Source organism: Grammomys surdaster, unplaced genomic scaffold (genome assembly GCF_004785775.1).
Source record: "Grammomys surdaster isolate TR1022 unplaced genomic scaffold, NIH_TR_1.0 239, whole genome shotgun sequence".
In the NCBI taxonomy this organism is placed as follows: Eukaryota; Metazoa; Chordata; class Mammalia; order Rodentia; family Muridae; genus Grammomys; species Grammomys surdaster.
The window spans coordinates 3,900,532-3,918,776 of NW_021604684.1; the positions used below are offsets into that span (position 1 = coordinate 3,900,532).

Genomic DNA, 18,245 nt, shown 5'->3' on the forward strand with positions numbered 1-18,245 from the left:
TAGAGTCAGAGATATCCTTTGGGATTGTTATGAAATGTTATGTGCAGTGTTTGTTTTCAAAATTCTGACTAGATGTAATCTTTCCTTTCTGTGTCTGAAGGGTGCCATTCTCACCGGTCCCCCGGGTACTGGGAAGACGCTGCTAGCTAAGGCCACAGCTGGAGAAGCCAATGTCCCCTTTATCACTGTCAGCGGATCTGAGTTTCTGGAGATGTTTGTCGGTGTTGGTCCAGCCAGAGTAAGTCTTGTTCTGCTATGATGATGGAACTTCTTTACTCCAACTCATTGCCCCTGGGTGACTGGTGAGGATGACTTTGTCCCTCAGTCCCCAGAGGGACCCCTCAATGGTAAGGTCCTCATCCAGTCTTCTGAGGCCTAGCAGGGCCGTGTGACTCCTGTCTACCTCCCCCACCCTGGCCAGTATTGTAGTCCATTCTTAAGATAATTCTAATGTATAGATTTCAATAATCTACAAATTACTTTATGTGCGTCACTTTGTGTGTAATTGCTCTTGAGGCATAATTGAATAATTGACATGCTGTCTTAGAGTGTGCAGTTAACTAGGTTTTAGATCTATGCAACTGTTAGAACAGGTATCATATTTTAGTCATGTAAAGAAGATGCTCAGGTCCTTCAGTAATCTCTCTATCTCCCAGCCCTAAGCAGAGACTAATATCTATATATTTCCTATTTTCAGACATTTGAAATAAATGGAATTATATAATGTGTGACCTATTCTGTTTTGAGCTTTTTGGTTTTTTGTTTTTATGTGCTTTGCTGTTTTGCCTCAATATATGTCTGTCAGATCTCTTTGAACTGGAGCAGGGGGAGGGGGAAGAAGAGTAGGAGTAAGAGGAGGAATTGTCTCAGGTCTAAGGCGAACTCTATGTGAGCTGCCATGTGGGTGCTGGGAATTGAACCTGGGTCCTCTGGAACAGGAGCCAGTGCTCTTAACTTTGGAACCATCTCTCCAGCTCCTTGTTTTTAATTTTTTTTCCTTTTCTTTTGTGTGTATAGGTATGTTTCCTGCATGTGTGTGCAGTGTGGCCACAGGGACAGAAGAGGGTGTTGGCTACCCAATAATAGACAGCCGTTAGCTAACATATGGGTGCTGAGAGTTGAATCCAGGTCCTCTAGAAGAGCAGCAAATGCTCTTAACCACTGAGCCATCTCTCCAGCCCCTAGTTTTGTCTGGTTTTGTTTTTTGAGATGGAATCTTGCAGTGTTGTTTAGGTTGGTCTTGAATCAAGTGACATATCTACACCCATGTCTTGAGTAGCTTAGGTCCCAGCATGCACTGCTGCACTTGGTGTGTGGTCTTTTATGTCTGGCCTTTCTCATTTGGCGTATTTCAGTTACCACAGAATTTCCCAGAGTGTCTGTGCCAGTTTACATTTCCACCAACCCTAAACACTCCTCACTGACACGTGCTGACCTTTTAAAAGGTTTATTTATTTTATGTAGATCAATGTTTCATTTCCATCTGTAGACCAGAAGAGGGCATCCGATTCCATAGAAGGTTGTGAGTTACCATATGGGTGCTGGGAGCAGCTAGTGCTCTTAACCGCTGTCTCTCCAGCCCTACATTCTGATGTTTTAATTATAGCCATCTTAGTGTATTAAGGCATTGTACTTTTGGGTTTCCTTGACTACTGATGCTGAGAATATTTCACCTACATATTGGTTATTCATCTTTATGTGTATGTATGGTATATCTACATTTTCTTTCTTTTTTCTTTTTCTTTCTTTTAAAGATTTATTTATTATATACAGTGTTCTGTCTGCATGCCAGATAAGGGCACCAAGATCCCATTACAGATGGTTGTGAGCCACCAGGTGGTTGCTGGGAGTTGAACTCAGGATCTCTGGGAGCGCAGTCAGTGTGTTCAACCTCTGAACCGTCTTTCTAGCCCTTATATTTTCTTGTTAGTATGTGGTGTAGATATGCATGTGCACAGAGATATAGAGGCTTTACAGGCCAGGCCATTTTCTTAACCCTACATGTAGGTCTTTCCTGCAGAGATGGCTTTTTGATCCTTTGCCTGTTGTGTGTGTGTTTGTGTTGCATGTGTGTGCGTGTGTGTGAGTGCGTGCACGCACGCATATATGTGTATGTGCCTTTGTGCACCTGTGTTTGGAGATGTCCTCTTTCACTCTGCACGATGCTTTAAGGCAGAGTCTCCCTGAGCCTGCAGCTTAGCTTTCTTGATTAGGATAAAAGGTGGTAAGTCCTAGCAATCCTCCTGTCTCTGCTTCCTTTACAGGCATGTGCTGGGATGTCCAGTTCATTACATGGGTGCTGAGAGCGAACTCTGCTCCCATGATTATACAGCAAGTCCTTTTAATTGCTGAGCCATCTCTCCAGGCCCCAGTGGTGGTTTTTGGTGTTTGTTTGTTTTTGAAATAGGGTCCTATGCAGCCTAGACTGGCCTTGAACTTCTGATCCTCCTATCTCAGGCTTTTTAAATACTTGAATTACAGGCATGAGCCACCGTGTCAGCCTTGTGTGTATAATTTTGTGTGTGTTGTGGGGAAGGTGGTGCTTGTTTACACTTATTTGTCTTATGTGTCTCTGTGTGCATGGATGTGTGTATATCGTGTGTGGGTGTCTACACCAGGAGCTTTTGGAGATCAGAGGAGAGTTTGCAGTTGTTGGTTTTCTTCTTCTATAAGTCCTGGCATCAAAACAGGGATATCAGGCTTGGTGGTAGGCGTCCTCTCCAGCTGAGCCATCCTGTGGGCCTTGCTTTTGTTCTTTGAGACAGTGTCTTGCTCTGTAGCCCTGGCTAGTCTGGTGTTAGCTTTGTAGAATGTGTAGCTATGTAGCTTGGCTTGCACTCACAGCAGTATTCTTGCCTCAGCTTCCCAAAGGTTAAGCTCATAGATGTGCACCATCCATCATTCCTGGCTTGCCTTTGTTTCTGTGTGCCTGTGTGGAAGTCAGAGGGCAGTTTGAGGGCAGTTTGAGGGCAGTTTTCATTGTGCTTATTGAGATAGTCTTTCTTGTTTCTACTGTTTGTGTAGACTTACTGGTCTGTGCACTTCTGCCATTTCACTGTAGGAGTTCTGGAGTTGTATACCACCGTATCCGCCTTTTCACATGGGTTGTGAGATCAGCCTCAAGGTGTCAGGCTGGTGTGGCAAGTGCTTTTATAATTGTTGCGCTGTCTCCCTGGCCCAGCCTACTGTTTTTTATTAATTTATTTATTGATTGATGCTTTTGTTAATTGAGTGGCCAAAAGTTTTTCATTTGGTTACTAATTCCTAGTTAGATAATTGGTTTACAAACACTTTTCTTTGAGACAGAATCTCTCCATGTACCCCTTGATTGATCTAGAACTTTATAAGATTTATTTATTATGTATACAGCATTCTGCCTGCATGTATGTCTGCTGGCCAGAAGAGGGCACCAGATCTCATTATAGATGGTTGTGAGCCACCATGTAGTTGGTGGAGTTGAACTCAGGAGCTCTGGAAAAGCAAAGAATGCTCTTAACCTCTGAGCTTTCTCTCCAGTGCATTAAATCCTTAGCTTAATGGATTATAATTTTAGGTAATGGAGGCGTTAGGAGGCGTCTTTTGTATTAAATCACAGAGATCTACCTCCTGAGTGCTGGGATAAAAGGTGTGAGCTACTATGCTCAGCACACCCTGGAGCAAAATTTTTTTAAAAAGAAATTTCTTAAGGGGTGTGTGTGTGTGTGTGTGTCTGTGTGTGTGTAAGATAGGGAAGGAGGAATGAGAGTTTATTGTGGGAGAAGGAGGGAGAGACATGACATTAAATTTAAACATTCATTTAATGTGTGTGACATGAAAATTCTTTTTTTCTTTTTTTCTTTTTTTAAATTTTTTTACATTTTTTGAGACTGTGTTTCTCTGTGTAGCCTTGGATATCCTGGAACTCATTCTATAGACCAGGCTAGCCTTGAATTTAGAGACAGCTGCCTCTGCCTCCTGAGTGCTACAATTAAAGGCGTGCGCCACCACGGCCTGTCTCCTTACCTCATTTTTCCGTATATATCTATCTGTCCATCTCTGACAGCATCATTTGTTGAAAATACCATTTCCCCCACTGAGTGGTCCTGACACTGCCAACCGTAGATATATCATTTATTTCTAGACTCTGAGTTCTCCTGCTGATCTGTATGTCTGCTCTTTAACCAGTACCATGCTCTGATTTCTGGTTTGCTGTTTCTTCACTAGTAAAGTAAGCCAATTCAAGCTAGATTAAAATACACATAGGCAGGTTTACTGCCATGAGGAGAGAGGAGAAAGGGAAAGGGAAGAGAGAGAAAGAGCTCACGGACAGAGAGAGGGAGGGAGGGAGGGAAGGAAGGAGGGAGGAATGGAGGGAAGGAGAGAGGACGAGAACCAAAATGTCTGGATTATATAGGAAAGAGCCTCTGAGGCAAGGGCAGCCCATCCCCTGGCCTGGAAAGTTCAGGGTTGGGGGCAGGATATGCCAGATAGGGACTGAGGGATGCTGAGAGAAACCTGGAGGCCAGGTCTGCTTTGGAGTGTAAAATATGCACTTTAGTCCTTTGTCCTCAGGTCTGAAACCAAACAATTACTACAGTTCTGTGAGTTTGAAATCAGAAAGTATGAGGATAGTTTAATTTTTTTTTTTAATTTTTTTTTTTTAGAATTATTTATTTTATGTATATGAGTACACTGTCGCCATCTTCAGACACACCAGAAGAGGAAATCGGATGGCATTACAGATGGTTGTGAACCACCATGTGGTTGCTGGGATTTGAACTCAGGACCTCTGGAAGAGCAGTTGGTGCTCTTAACCGCTGAGCCACCTCACCAGCCCGGGATAGTTTAATTTTAAAGAGAGAGATTATCTGTGTCTAAAATGTTAAATGAAAAAAAATGCTGTCAAAGTGCAAGGTGGTGTCACAGCATTCTGCAAACATATTGATACAGCTTTTAATCTGTGGGAAAGCGTGATCCTCCGGTAGCGAGTATACTGTGGGGACCTTAGCATCAGCGATGTCTATGGTTAATGGAGCAGGTGGATTATTATGGATCTGCAGGGCAGATACTCCCTAGAAAAACAGAAGATGGAGTCAGGTGATAGATGACATGCCACTAACTGTTACTGTGTAAGGAGATGATGAAGATGGGAGGTGTGTGAATGGAGGGGGTGAAGCCTTGGTCCTATGAGGTGCTTGGGATGTACATGGCGAATTGGCTTGGCAGGTGGGGTAGGCAGGGTGGACAGCTTGTAGCTGGTTTTGTAGAAGGCACAGTGGAAGTGCTGGCCTTGAGTTGGTCAGGGAACTGAGAGTCCAGCAATCACATGCATGTGTACAACCACAAAGGGAAGAGTGCCCAGCAGGCATCAGGGGTGAGGAGGATCTTAGCAAGGAGGGTGGAGTCTTCACATGGCAGGAATAAGACATTACAGTAGAATTCTGAAGCTTTCCTACAAATTGAAAGCTGTATCTTCATGTTTGGAAAGTGATACCACTTTGCCCTTTGATAGCTTTTTTTTTTTCATTTAAGTCAGCATTTTAAACATAGGCTAAAATATGTTAAATTTAAAAAAAAGTAACTCTTTAATCTAGGCAGCAGTAATAGTAGGGAACAGGGTAGACCCTACTTGAGAGCTTTGCAAGGGTACCAAGTTCCAAGTAAGGCCACGAGCTGAAGGATAGGGCTTGAGGGCAAGAGGTCTTTGGATCTCATCTCTAAGGCTGGGGTTGGGAGTTCACAAACAGGGATGGATCATTTTCAGGGCGGAGTAGGAATGAAAACCTAGAATCTAAGCAGGAAAAGGTGACAGGAGTCTGAGTGTGGGAAACTGAGCTGTACACTTGCAAGGACTGACGGTGAGGCCCAGGGCTATTCCCTTTCTATGTTCCCAAGTCATGGCCTTAAGAGGATCAGCTAGCTGCAGCAATGGCCCCTGTTGTGAGTTGTGGGCAAGAACCTCATTGCCAGTTCTGTGTAGGTGGGTGTGGAAACTGAGCCCTGCGTGAGGCCTGTTGAGAGCCCTTGGTTGTGAGTAGCTGCCCTGACCATGAAGTGTGAGCCTGGGAGAAGCTAACTGACCAGCTCAGGTCAGTAGAGGTCAGCTACAGTCTATCTGCAGGGCAGCGTGGACAGTACTGACTTGTTATGTTATAAAAACAGCAGATACAGTCGGCACAGTCATTTATGGATTATAGAAATGATACTGACCCACCTTACGACAGCTGCTTAGTACTATCATTTCCGACTCCTTTGTTCCTTATAACTTTTTAAAGTATGTTTTCATTTATTTTTGTGTGTGGGCAAGTATGTTCCACAGCATGCATAAATAGAAGAGGACACCTCCAGGAAGTCAGTTCTCTCTTTCCAGTGGGTAGGGTCTAGGGGGGCGTCAGACTCGGCTCTGCAAGCTCAGTGGCAGGTACCTTTCCCCACTGAGTCTTCTCACCAGCTTCACTACCTCTCACTGAAAAAAATACCTAGATGTATAACGTGAATCACAGAAAGACTAGAGTTCAGTGGTCTTTAGGGAGGGAGCAGGGTTTTACAGTGTAGCCCAGGCTGCCCTCCCTTTTGCAGTCCTCCTTCCCCAACTTCCCGAGTGCTACAAGGACAGGTGTGTGCACCATGCCCTGTTTTGAGGTTAGCTTTACTAAACTAGTAACATTGACTCAGTAAAGTAACTCATTTCTCTCTGTCAAGGTCCGAGACTTATTTGCCCTTGCTCGGAAGAATGCACCTTGTATTCTCTTCATTGATGAGATTGATGCTGTGGGAAGAAAACGTGGTAGAGGCAACTTCGGCGGGCAGAGTGAGCAGGAGAACACACTCAATCAGCTGCTTGTGGAGATGGATGGTGAGCAGTCGCCCGTCTGTGTCAAACTGAACTGCTAGTTGTCTCAGATCTCTGAATGAGAATTTTTACTGTGACACAGACTTTAGAGAGTAAAAGAACATTTACTCATTAGAGATTAGAGTCTAGCGACTCAGCAGAGCACCAGCTGCTCCTCCAGAGGACCTGGCTTTGGTTCCCAGCCCTCCATGCCAGCTGCTCTGAAGAGCAGTGTACAGATGCTTTACTCACAGCCATCTGTAACTCCAGTTCCAAGGGATCCACCTGCTCTTCTGGTCTCCACAGGCACACACCTGATGCACATTTGTGCATGCATCTAATGTTATTTTATACCAGTAGCTCAGCTAGCATTCCACCTAACATTGGAGATAAGATGATGCTGACTAAGAAAAACTGGTGAAAGAATTATTAACCCAGAGCTAATGTCTGTCTCATTCTCAAAGTTGAATATGGTTCTGAAACACTGTGAAAACTCAAGCACAGTAAAGTGTGAATTTGACACATGTTGACTAGAGGTGCCTTTTGACCTTTGTGGGTTTGCATTTAAGTTGAAAACACCCTAAGTCCAAAATGCAGTGAATATCTCTGGTGCACATGACTTATGGTTGAGCAGCACAGCACTCCAGAGTGTGTCTCTTAAGGGTGGTGTAGCTAACTGCAAGTGCTGCCACCCTGCACAGCTAGAGAGGATCAAGCCTAACTGTGCTGGTCCTGGGAAAGCAGATTCAAGATTTGAGGTACAGTTTTTACCAGTTGTGCAGCACTTTCACCCCATCTACTAGGTAAAAAAATCAGAAGTTAAGAGCTACCTGTACTCCTTAACCCAGAAAGTAGCAGTCTTCCCATGCTGGGCAGCCTGTCTATCAGTTAAGGACACAGTTTCTAGGGCTGCTGCATCCTCCTGCTGGGAGGTGTGTGGACGCTTGCCTGTTTACAGACGGGAGGGCACAGTGCCAGACATCACACTGACTTAGATGAGGAAGCCAGACACAGTGTCAGTGTGTGAAGGTGGAGACCTTGCCCATCTTCTGGTAGGCAGTTTATCCTCCAAGCTCTTGAGTTCAAGTCAGAGTGCCACGCTGGGGTACCAGCCCAGTGTGCTTTTAGTGCCTGTGTCCTGAGGTGCAAGGGTTGGGGATGGGATCAGCATTGGAGAATGGCTAATAAAGCTGAGCCTTTGTTGGTGTCAGAGATGCTTAATGGTACAGAGCACGTGCAGCTTTTACCAAGGGCTCCAGTTTTGTTTCCAGTTGTTTGGCTTAAAACTGTCTGTAACTCGGGCAGCCCACAAGCGCCTATAACTCCAGCCTCTGCACTCTTAAAGGTACTTGAGCTTACATGTGGATACACACATGTAGTAAAAATATTAAAGATCTGAGAAGGAAGGAAGTATGCCGGGCATAGGGGTATAGCACTTGGGAGGCAGAGCTAAGAGACTCACCACAAGTTTGATCCACATAGTAAGTTCTAGGCCAGTCTGGAATACAGAGTGGCCCTCTATGTATCTTTTTTTTCTTTTACTTGTTTATTTATTGACTGATGGATTGATTGGTTAGCTGATTCATGACTGAATTCATTTATCACCACTATTCTTTAGCCAGTTCTTGACCAGTCAAACCGGGTTTCTTGTCCTGAATATTTGTTTTCCTATTTATTTATTTATTTATTTATTTAACATCCTGATTGTATCCCCCCTCCAGCCCCACCCACTATATATCTTTAAAAGGAAAAAATTATTTAAAAATAAAAAAATTGATTCTTAAAACTGTGCCATGTAGAGGAAAGTGCTAGAGAATGACTAGTGGGTATTAGAGTAGCTATAGAGGAGTCACTTCTAGTCTCTAACAGGACAGGAGCCACAGTTGTATTCTCCAGGACTCTCTAGAGGAGTAGAACTGGGGGAGAAAGAGGGGGAGACAGAGAGAGAGAGAACACACACATATATGGAGTTTATTAGAGTAACCTACTGGCTGTGATCCAGCTAGCCCAGCAATGGTGTCTACCAATGGAAAGTCCAAGAGTCCAGAAGTTGTTCAGTCCATGAGGCTGGATGCCTTGGCTGGCCTTCAGTATATGCCACAATCCTGAAGATAGGCTAATGGCAGTGAAGGAATGGACTTGCCATATAGACTACCAGTAGAAAGTGTGGTCCAGATTGAAGGTGCGTCTTCCCATCTCAGAAAATCAGGATTAAAGTGGGTCTTCACACTTCAGATGATTTAATTAAGGATTGAGTTTTAGTTAGTTCCAGATGTAGTTAAGCTGACAACCAAGAATAGCCAGCACAGCAGCTGACAATTGTTTACATTTCAGAATAGCTAGCAGAGGGTGTTTTCAGCGTTCCTAACACAAGCCCTGAGTCAGTGATGAATGTCCAACATCCCTGACCTGATAATCATGCATTGTCTGTCATGCTGAAGTGTCATATTGTACCTCATTTATAGGTCAATGTGTGTTTCAGCTAAAATAAGTATTTCTGAAAACAGGAATAAATTTTGGCAAAAACTTTAATATGTGATTATTATGTCTAAAAACAAGGTGACTAGTGAGAAAAATAATTCAAGTTTTTTGCTTAAAAAGTGCTAAATAAGAGTCTAGAGAGACAGCTCAGCAGCTCAGAGCACTGATTGCTCTTCCAGAGGATCTGAGTTTGATTCTCAGCACTCACACGACAGCTCAGTCTCATCTAACTCCAGTCCCAGGGGGTCTGATGCCCTCTTCTGGCCTCCACATGCACACAGAGCACCTATACACATGAAATGTTAAAAAGTTCTAGGTGATAATAGAAAACAATGTCTACTGCAGGTATGATTGTCAAACCCTTCCACTGCCAGCCAGTCTTGTTCTTGGCCCTGTGTTATTTAGTTCTGACTGCATTTTCACTGCCCCTTTTGTAGGCTTCAACACAACCACCAATGTGGTCATCTTGGCAGGCACAAATCGACCAGACATCCTGGATCCAGCTCTGTTGAGACCGGGCCGATTTGACAGGCAGATCTTTATTGGTGAGATGGTAGTCACTAGGTTCAGTTGATAACTTTTGTGGTAGAGATGTGTCTCACTGTGACCTTCTTTTTCCCCTTAAAAATAATTTCAAAAGGACCCCCAGACATAAAAGGACGAGCCTCAATCTTCAAAGTTCACCTTCGACCATTGAAACTAGACAGTGCCTTGGAAAAAGATAAATTGGCCAGAAAACTGGCGTCCTTAACTCCAGGGTTTTCAGGTGAGTGGAAATTGCTGCTGTTTCAAAGCGTATTTCAGTCACTGGCAAGGGCTGGGTCACGGCGGTTCCTTTCACTTGGGGCCCCCATCTCTTGCTTTTACCTTTTAATTATGGGAAAGTTCAGAAATGCACATAATTAGAGGATGCAGTAAATTGATCCCTGAGCACTTTACCAGCTTTGGGAATGAGGAGGTAGCAGTTAACATCTAGGCACTCTGTATTTGAATCCTATCCTCTGCCTCCATAATGGATTATGATTAACTCCTGATAAAAAGTGATGGACATCACTTTATCTATTCATCTTTTAGGATCTGCTCCCAAGGGTCTTTTATCAGTTATTGTAGGTTTTCTTATCTGGACATTTCATATAATTGGATTATGCAATATGTTGCCTGGCTTATAGTCACTTAGAATGCTATCTGAGAAAGGTCCAGGTGTCATTCATTTGTTTTTGCGGTTACTGTCTGGTGTGTGGGCATGCCATGACTCACTTACTTGTTCTTCATTTGATAGCATTTGAGTGGTTTCCACTTTGTGATTGTTATGAATAACACTCCCAAAAGTCACCTACAGATTTTTTTTGGGGTATATTCATTTCTCTTAGAGTTGTGTGGTCCCATGTTGAGTATGTATCTGGCTTTCTGAGGGAGTATCAGGCTACTTTTCTTAAGTGGTTCTACCATTTTAACTTTCCAACAGTAGGATATGAACATTTGTCAATTTCTTACATGTTTTAGCCAGCAACTGCTATTTTTTCTGGCTGTCTCTCTTCTGTCTCCTTCTCCCTCTCATTGTGAGACAAGATCTGACTACAAAACATGGCTCCTCTGCAAGTTGCTAAGTAGTCCAGACTGGCCTTGAATTTGTAGTGGTCCTCTTGGCCCCAGTGTTGAGATTACAGGCAAGAGCCACTAGACTTAGTTTAGTTGTCTTTTTGTTGTAGTGATGCTAGGGGTGTAGATTGTATCTCATTGAGGTTTGAACTTGTTGTTCAAGAGTTTATTGTATTTTTTTTTTATTTTGTTTTGCTGTTGATTTCTAGCTTTATTTCCCAGTGATAGGATATGAGAAATCATTTTGATTCTTCTTGATTTGTGTGCTCTATACTTGTTGGATGAAATATTCTGAAGATGCTTTGTTCAGTCTTATTTGATCTGTGGTATAGTTTAACTCTAAAGTTTGTTTTAGTTTGGATAATCTATCTAAAGGGGGAATGGGATATTTAACTCACTCACTGTTACTGAACCAGGGGTCTGTCTGACCCTATGCCCACTAGTACTTCTATGTGGTAGAATACATATATGCAGGCAAAACACTCATATACATTAAAATACATCTTAGCATTGGAGAGAAAGCTCAGGTTCTATTCCTCGCACCTGTCTGGCATCTCAGAATTGTCTGTAATTTCCGTGGCTCAGTAATCCGATGCCCTCCTCTAGGCTTCGTAGCCTCCAGACACACATGGGGTGCATAGACATGCATGCAAACAAAACATCTATACACATAAAAACAAATAAATAAAAATTTTAAATTACATTACAATAAATAAGTCTTTTTTTTTTAAAGAAAGAAATCTACTACCAGATATACTGTTTTATATACTGACTTTGATCCTTTGGTTTATTCTGTTGGAGTTAGTTGTTGCCAGTGAAGTGTTTCATGTTAACATAATATAGTTGGATCTTGGTTTTTACTCTAATCAGTATTTGTGTGTTACTTTATTGGTGAATTTAAGCCATTTACATTTACTGTAAGATATTTGCTAATCTAATTTTTTTCCTGATTGGTTGGAGTTTTGTTTATTATTACTGTGTTTGGATGGAATTAATGTCTTCCTAGCTCTTTTGTTCATCTGTCCTCCCCTGATATTTAATTTTTCTGTGCTCATATGATTGAGACTTTTCTCTAAGTATCTTCTGTGGTGCTGGCTTGGTCATCAGAAACTGCATTACTTTATGCTCATCTTGAAATGTCATTTTTTTAAGCCGATTTAAAAATATACCATTGTTTGATGTAACGATCTTGGTTTGCAGTTACTTATTCATTTTTTCTGTGTTTTCTTGGTTTACCTCTGATGTTACTCCAATATATTTGCCTTGAAAGACCTTCCACTTTAATTTTTTTGATTCATTAAGTTTTTTCTTTCTAGAATGTATTTAATTATTTCAAAACCTAGTTTTCTTGCTGAATTTTTCTACCATGTTGCTGATTTTCTCATCTATTTGCTTGCCTTTGTTTACCTCCACAGTTTTGACTTCCCTCTCCAGGACCTAGATTGAATTCATTTGGTCATTTTTATTGTTAAGCTTTCCAACTTACTCTATGGCCTTTTCTCTCTTTCGGTGTCTTTGAATCAAATGTCTGAGTAGGTAGGCCCTGTAGGAGAGAGTTGAGTTGCTTGCTTCTTCACGTTTTCTGTGTTTCTGTTTGTAGTTAGTACCTCTGTTCTATGTTGTAGTCAACACCTCTGCTTTTATTTGTGTGTCTTTGTTTTGTTTTTCAAGAAAGAGTTTCTCTGTGTAGCTGTCTATCCTGGAATTCAGTCTGTAGATCAGTCTGTCCTGGAACTCAGAGATCCTCATGCTTCTGTCTCCTGAAAGCTGGGATTAAAGGTGTGTGCCACCACCACTGTCTCGAATGTCTTACTGAGCAGCCTCCTCTTGGGCTACTACTCAGAGAGGAAACAACAAACTTCTGTAAGAGTAGTAATTTCAGACCGAACAAAAAAGGAAGATACACATCCACTCCTTTAACATCCAGTGGCCCTAAAACAGGAAATGGCAAAAGTGATGTGGTCTCTACTATGAAGGTAAAAATTATCTGAGGTAATTGCTGGGTGTGGTGGTGCACACCTTTAATCCCTGTACTTGGGAGGCAAAGGCTGGTAGATCTTGTGAGCTTGAGGACAGCCTGGTCTACAGAGTGAGTTCTAGGACAACTGGGGCTACACAGAGAAACTCTGTCTCGAAAAAGCAAAACAAAACAAAAACCCCAACCAAACAAAAAGATTATTTAAAAAAAAACTGAATAAGAGAAAAGAAACAGGAAAAGAAGAAAAAATAGTGTAGTAGCATGGTTAAATAAAAGAAGAAGTAAGAGGAATAAAGACGAAGGGAAGGGAAAAGAGAAAATAGGAAAAGTTGAAAATAATCATGTTTTGGCCTTTTAACTAAGATCAAGTATAGAGAAAGTTCAAAGGCAAAATTAGATGAATTTAAGAAGGGAAAGAAAAACAAAAGCTTTACCAACACACACACACACATACACACACACACACACACACACACACACACACTGATTAAATCAAAACAGTACTACTAAAGAGGGACTGGAGAGATGGTTCTGCAGTTGAGAAGTTTGGTTCTTACCATCCACATGGAGGCTCACAAGCACCCCTAAGTCTGTTTGAGAGTGTCTGGCCTCCTTCGCACCAGGCACACATAGGGTGCACAGACATATATACAGGCAAGCATTTATACACATTTTTTAAAAATTAAAATCTAAAAAAATACTACTGAAAATATAGTAGAAAGAAAAAGGGGCCCTATGGTGTCAAAACATAAGAATAAAAGGTAAGCATTGCTCAGTGAAGAAAAATGCCCACAAAATTTCACAAAAGTGTGAAGGTAAATGAAATATAAATATTTTCCTTTTTTTCTTTTTCTTTTTTTTAATAATTTATTTTTTTTTCAAATCATAATTCATTCACACAGGGGTTATAAACACAGAAAGGCAGGACATGGGGAAGGGGATGACACTGGAGCGTGGGTGTTCAGGGGGAATACAGATATCTTTCAGAACAGGGTATCGGCTGGGTGAAGGTTCAGGGGACAGATCACTATGACTCTGCCTATGACTCACTTGTCCTTATCTAAGTTGGTATTGTCTGGCAAGGCTACCTATTTACAAGGTCTATGACTACTCAGGCTGGTAAATTTCCAAGAAAGCTGCCTATTTACAATAGCTTACAGCCATCTGTTTCAATGTTTTTTCCACAGAGACTCAAGACTTGGTGTTAATATACATGAATGACAGGTCTATTGCTGATTTTAGGCCTATGGCTGATTTTAGGCCTTCAGTGTATAAGCGGGGCTGCCCCTGACATCTCCTCTCTTCTCTAAGTATAGAGGGGCTGTGGTAATTCTAATCTTGTGAAGGTGGGGATAGAGGCTGACCTCCAGTAATTGAAGGGGACCTTGTAATGGCTCCGGTCCCCCAGGTGTTGTCCAGTGAGGCATGAGGGCCATACCTGTCCCAGTGTCTTTTTCCTGGAGAGGGGATACTTTTGACATCAACCCCTATACAGTCAGGCTTGTCCCTCAGGGAACCCAGAGAGATATTTTTAACTTTTATTGATATTCCCTTGCAGTGCTTAGCCTTGCAGCCTAAGCAAGAATTCAGATCGCCTGTCAGAGGGGGTTCTGGGTGGCCCCCCCTCTGCTTGGTCTAGGGGTGGAAGTCCCCTCTTTTAGGTTGTGTGGAGATGGGTTTTGGGAACACCCTGTATAAAGTAACAACCTTATCTTGAGTCTCGTGGTCCTCCATAGCTAACTTATGATAATGTATCTGAATAGGTTTTGCTACCAAATTATTTATCTGTTGTTTCACAGAGTTAGTCCGCCTATTTGAGACCCAGGGTCCAGCAGAAATAAGCAAAATGAACCCAAATAATGGTCCCAAGATGGGAGGAAGTAGGGTTGACAACCATGGAGAGGCTGAAAACCAATTCTTGTACCAGCACTCATCTTTCTCTTCCTCTCTCTGACTTTTCTCAGGGCCTTCTCTGATCTATTTCATGCTCTCTTTAACCCTCCCTGTCTTGTCTATGTAAAGGCAACATTCTTCTTTAAGGGCTGTACACAGTCAAGAGCTGTACACAGCCTTTTCTATTGTAATAGAGTAAATCAAGTCCAATAAGAAGCTTTGCGATTTTTGGTGGTCTCTTCAGACAGTGAAACGAGGGATTTCTTCGGATTAGTGATGTCAATCTCTAGCTGTTTGATATTCTTGTCAATGGCCCTTCAAAGGTCTGAGTAGTATAGGTTTGGAGGCCAGCATCTGGATTAAAACTTCTAACAGCAGACATCACGGATGATTCATTTTTACCTGGAAAGGAAAAAGAAGGGAATTCTCAGGGAGATTTCTCTTCCCTGGATGTAAATTGTTATTCATCTTATTTATGGTTGGGCCTGGCTTTGTGGGGATATCTATTTATTTCATTAATCTTTTTGGTAGCTGGTTAGCTGTACCTTCTGTGGTATCAAACAGGCATATCAGTCCTCAGCCCCATAAGAGAACTGGGTCTGGGCCATTCCCTTTAAGAGTAAGAGGGTCCTTCCACATATCTGTGGCATAGTTTTTATTGATCTCAGTGATGCCAGAGGCAGGCAGCAGCGGATTTTGCCATGAGCTTTCAGTTTTAAAGAGTTAAAAGTGAACAAGGCATGACGGAGAGTATTTCAGGGGAACTCCTTCTTGGGGGGGGGGTACCATTCCCCCTCTTTTGTTTTTAAAGCCAATTTTTCAGAGTTAATAAAAATTTTTCTTAACAACAATAAAGTGAAAATACTTCTAGACTGGAGATAAAGCTTAGTCAGCCTGGATTTGATCCCTAGTTCCACATGAAACAAGCGTGATGGTGGCACACTCCCATAATCCCAGCTCTGGGGTGTGTGTGTGTGTGTGTGTGTGTGGTGGGGTCAGGAAGATTGGAGTTCAGGGTTATCCTGGGCTACATAAAGATAAATAGTAACCTTTCTTTTTTATTTTTGTATGTATGTTTAGGGGGTAAGGGAGGCTCATGTGCACACTATGACCCATGTGTGGCGGTCATAGGACAACATTTTCAAGTCATCTTCTACCTTTACCTGTGTTCTGGGGCTTGAACTGAGGTCATCAGGATTGCACTGGAGGCACTTTAGTAACTGAGTCATCTTGATTGGCCCCTGATAGTGAACAGTCCCATTTCAAGAAAAATAAAATTTATAGTAGTTTCTGAGTTGGCAGAAATTGCTGTTAGTTATATACACAGGGATGGGTTCAGTTGCTTGAACTTGTGGACTCTTTCAAGTGACTTATTGTAGGTGTTGGGCATGTTTTAAGGAAGTGTTGATTCATGTGGCTTCCCGTTTTGTGTCCCTAGGGCCTCTGCTAGCTGTGCTTAGCTTTGCCAGCTGCTGCCTGTGTTGGTTCTACCCCACTTCACAGACCTCTAAACTATATCCACTGGGGTTCTTAAGGGTCTAGCTGGAGGCTGGGGCTTCTCAAGGGTATTGAGGGTTGAGGAAGGATTCTGTACAGGTACAAGACCTGTGTTCACATTTTAAAAGTCCCCTACTGCTCATCCTCCTGCAGGAGTGGTGGAGCTGTGGATGTCAGGTGTTCATTGGAGGGTCAGTGTGCTTGACCTCTGCAGCAGAAAGCAGCTGGAAAATGGTCCGAGGGTTTGATCTGCCTGCTGACTGCAGGCTCAGTGTTCTCAGATTCCAGTATCCTCAGCAGGTGATGTCTCCTTCCAGCCACTGAGAGTGGGGCTGCCTGCCCAGTGTACTCCTGCTGTGGAGCTCTCTCAGCCTGCACTGCTGCCTGTGTTTGAGGTTTTTTTCCCTTTTTTGGGGGGGGTGGGGGGAGTTGTCTTTTATTAAAATTTGGCACATTATTTGCATTTATATTAAAACAAAGTGCATCTTTATTCTCATTTATATACATTGCACAATACATAATGATGCTTAAAAATGTCTTTATATTTACAAGTAATAATATATTTATATATAACATAAAATACTTTTAAAAAAAATCTCAGCTTTTTTAAGGCGTCCTTTCCTCTTTCAAAGCACTACAATGCTGAATTTCCAATGAGAATGCTTCTTGGTCATTTAAACCTTTGTAGTTAGAAAAATAGCTTATGTGAAAGTGTAAACATGTACATTGAGCTAAGAGCATGTCAGCTGCTGGTCCTCTTCTTCACTACAGGTCCTCTCCAGAGCTGTGGCTCACCGGGACTGCAGCAGGTTACTCCAAGCCTGACTAGCTATTGTTCTGTATTCTCAGACCACTGGGAAAGCACACAATTTAAAAACTAGCTTCCTTCCAAGATGGCACCTGACTATTGCAAGTCATGTGGAATAGGATTCCTCTCCTCTGCTGAAAGAGCCCTTGTCTTGTGAAAACTTGCCACCAAAATAGATGCTTGTGAGGCTGTGCTTGTTTTGTGCGTAGCACTGCCCATCTCTTCACACAGTGCTGCTTTCTGGGTGGGGCTTCTGCTGCACAGCTGGTGCAGTGTTCTTCATGCCCTGTTTTCTGCCACATCACCCTTGTGTGCTCCGCATCTCAGCAGGGATGTCAAGACCTTTGTGACTTTGTGAAGCTGTCTTTCTATCTTTTCAGTAAATCCCATTTTTCTTACCCTGAGATTCTTCTCCTTCAGCCCTTCTCAGACTCCTGATGGGTAGATCTGTGTGACTGGTCAGTTTGAGCATGATTTCCTGTGTTCATTTTGTAGGTGCCGATGTTGCCAACGTCTGCAATGAAGCTGCTTTGATTGCTGCAAGACACCTTTCAGATGCCATTAATGAGAAGCACTTCGAGCAAGCGATTGAGCGAGTGATTGGAGGTAAGGCAGCTGAGTATGACTCTGGTCAGAAGGATGATGGTAGTCAAGGTGATAGGTGGCATGTGACTGTAATCCCAGCACTCAGAAGGTGAGAGGAGAATCTCAGATTTGAACCTAGTCTAGATTAAATGGTGAAAACAGGTCTCTTCTTTTAAAAGCTCATAAAAGGAATTTTCTGCCCATGATTTCTCTGTTTTGGCAAGAGCTACAAAAAAAAGTATATCCATGTAGTATATCCATGTAGCCTTGGGGCTTGCCATGCCATCTCCAGACTTGCCTCGTGCTTTCTTGTGTCTGAACCCTTCCCCCTCTGAGAAGGGAGTTTGCCTGTTGACAGTGCTGCCTCTGTGAACCAAAGTCTCATGCTTTGTAATAATGTGACATACTGAGACAGGGAGGAAGCCTGTGATGAACTGTGAAGAGATCGTTTGTAAATTCAGATAAGCAAGAAGGTTAGGGGTTATAGCCTAATGGTGGAACACATGCTTAGCACACACACAGCTCTGGGTTCCATCTCCAGCACCCCAAAAAGAAATGCTTGAGGAAACAGAAGGTGTATTAACTCATCCTTA

General features: G+C 42.6%; 1 protein-coding gene across 1 annotated transcript in view; it reads left to right on the top strand.

The window, feature by feature from the left end:
- Afg3l2 (AFG3 like matrix AAA peptidase subunit 2) overlaps positions 1-18,245 on the top strand; it is a 51,500-nt gene that overhangs the window by 22,758 nt on the left and 10,497 nt on the right. The window contains exons 9-13 of the mRNA XM_028774255.1: positions 101-238; positions 6,682-6,835; positions 9,730-9,837; positions 9,933-10,058; positions 17,563-17,673. Of these exons, the coding sequence (XP_028630088.1) occupies positions 101-238; positions 6,682-6,835; positions 9,730-9,837; positions 9,933-10,058; positions 17,563-17,673 (637 nt within the window). The remainder of the gene's footprint in view (positions 1-100; positions 239-6,681; positions 6,836-9,729; positions 9,838-9,932; positions 10,059-17,562; positions 17,674-18,245) is intronic.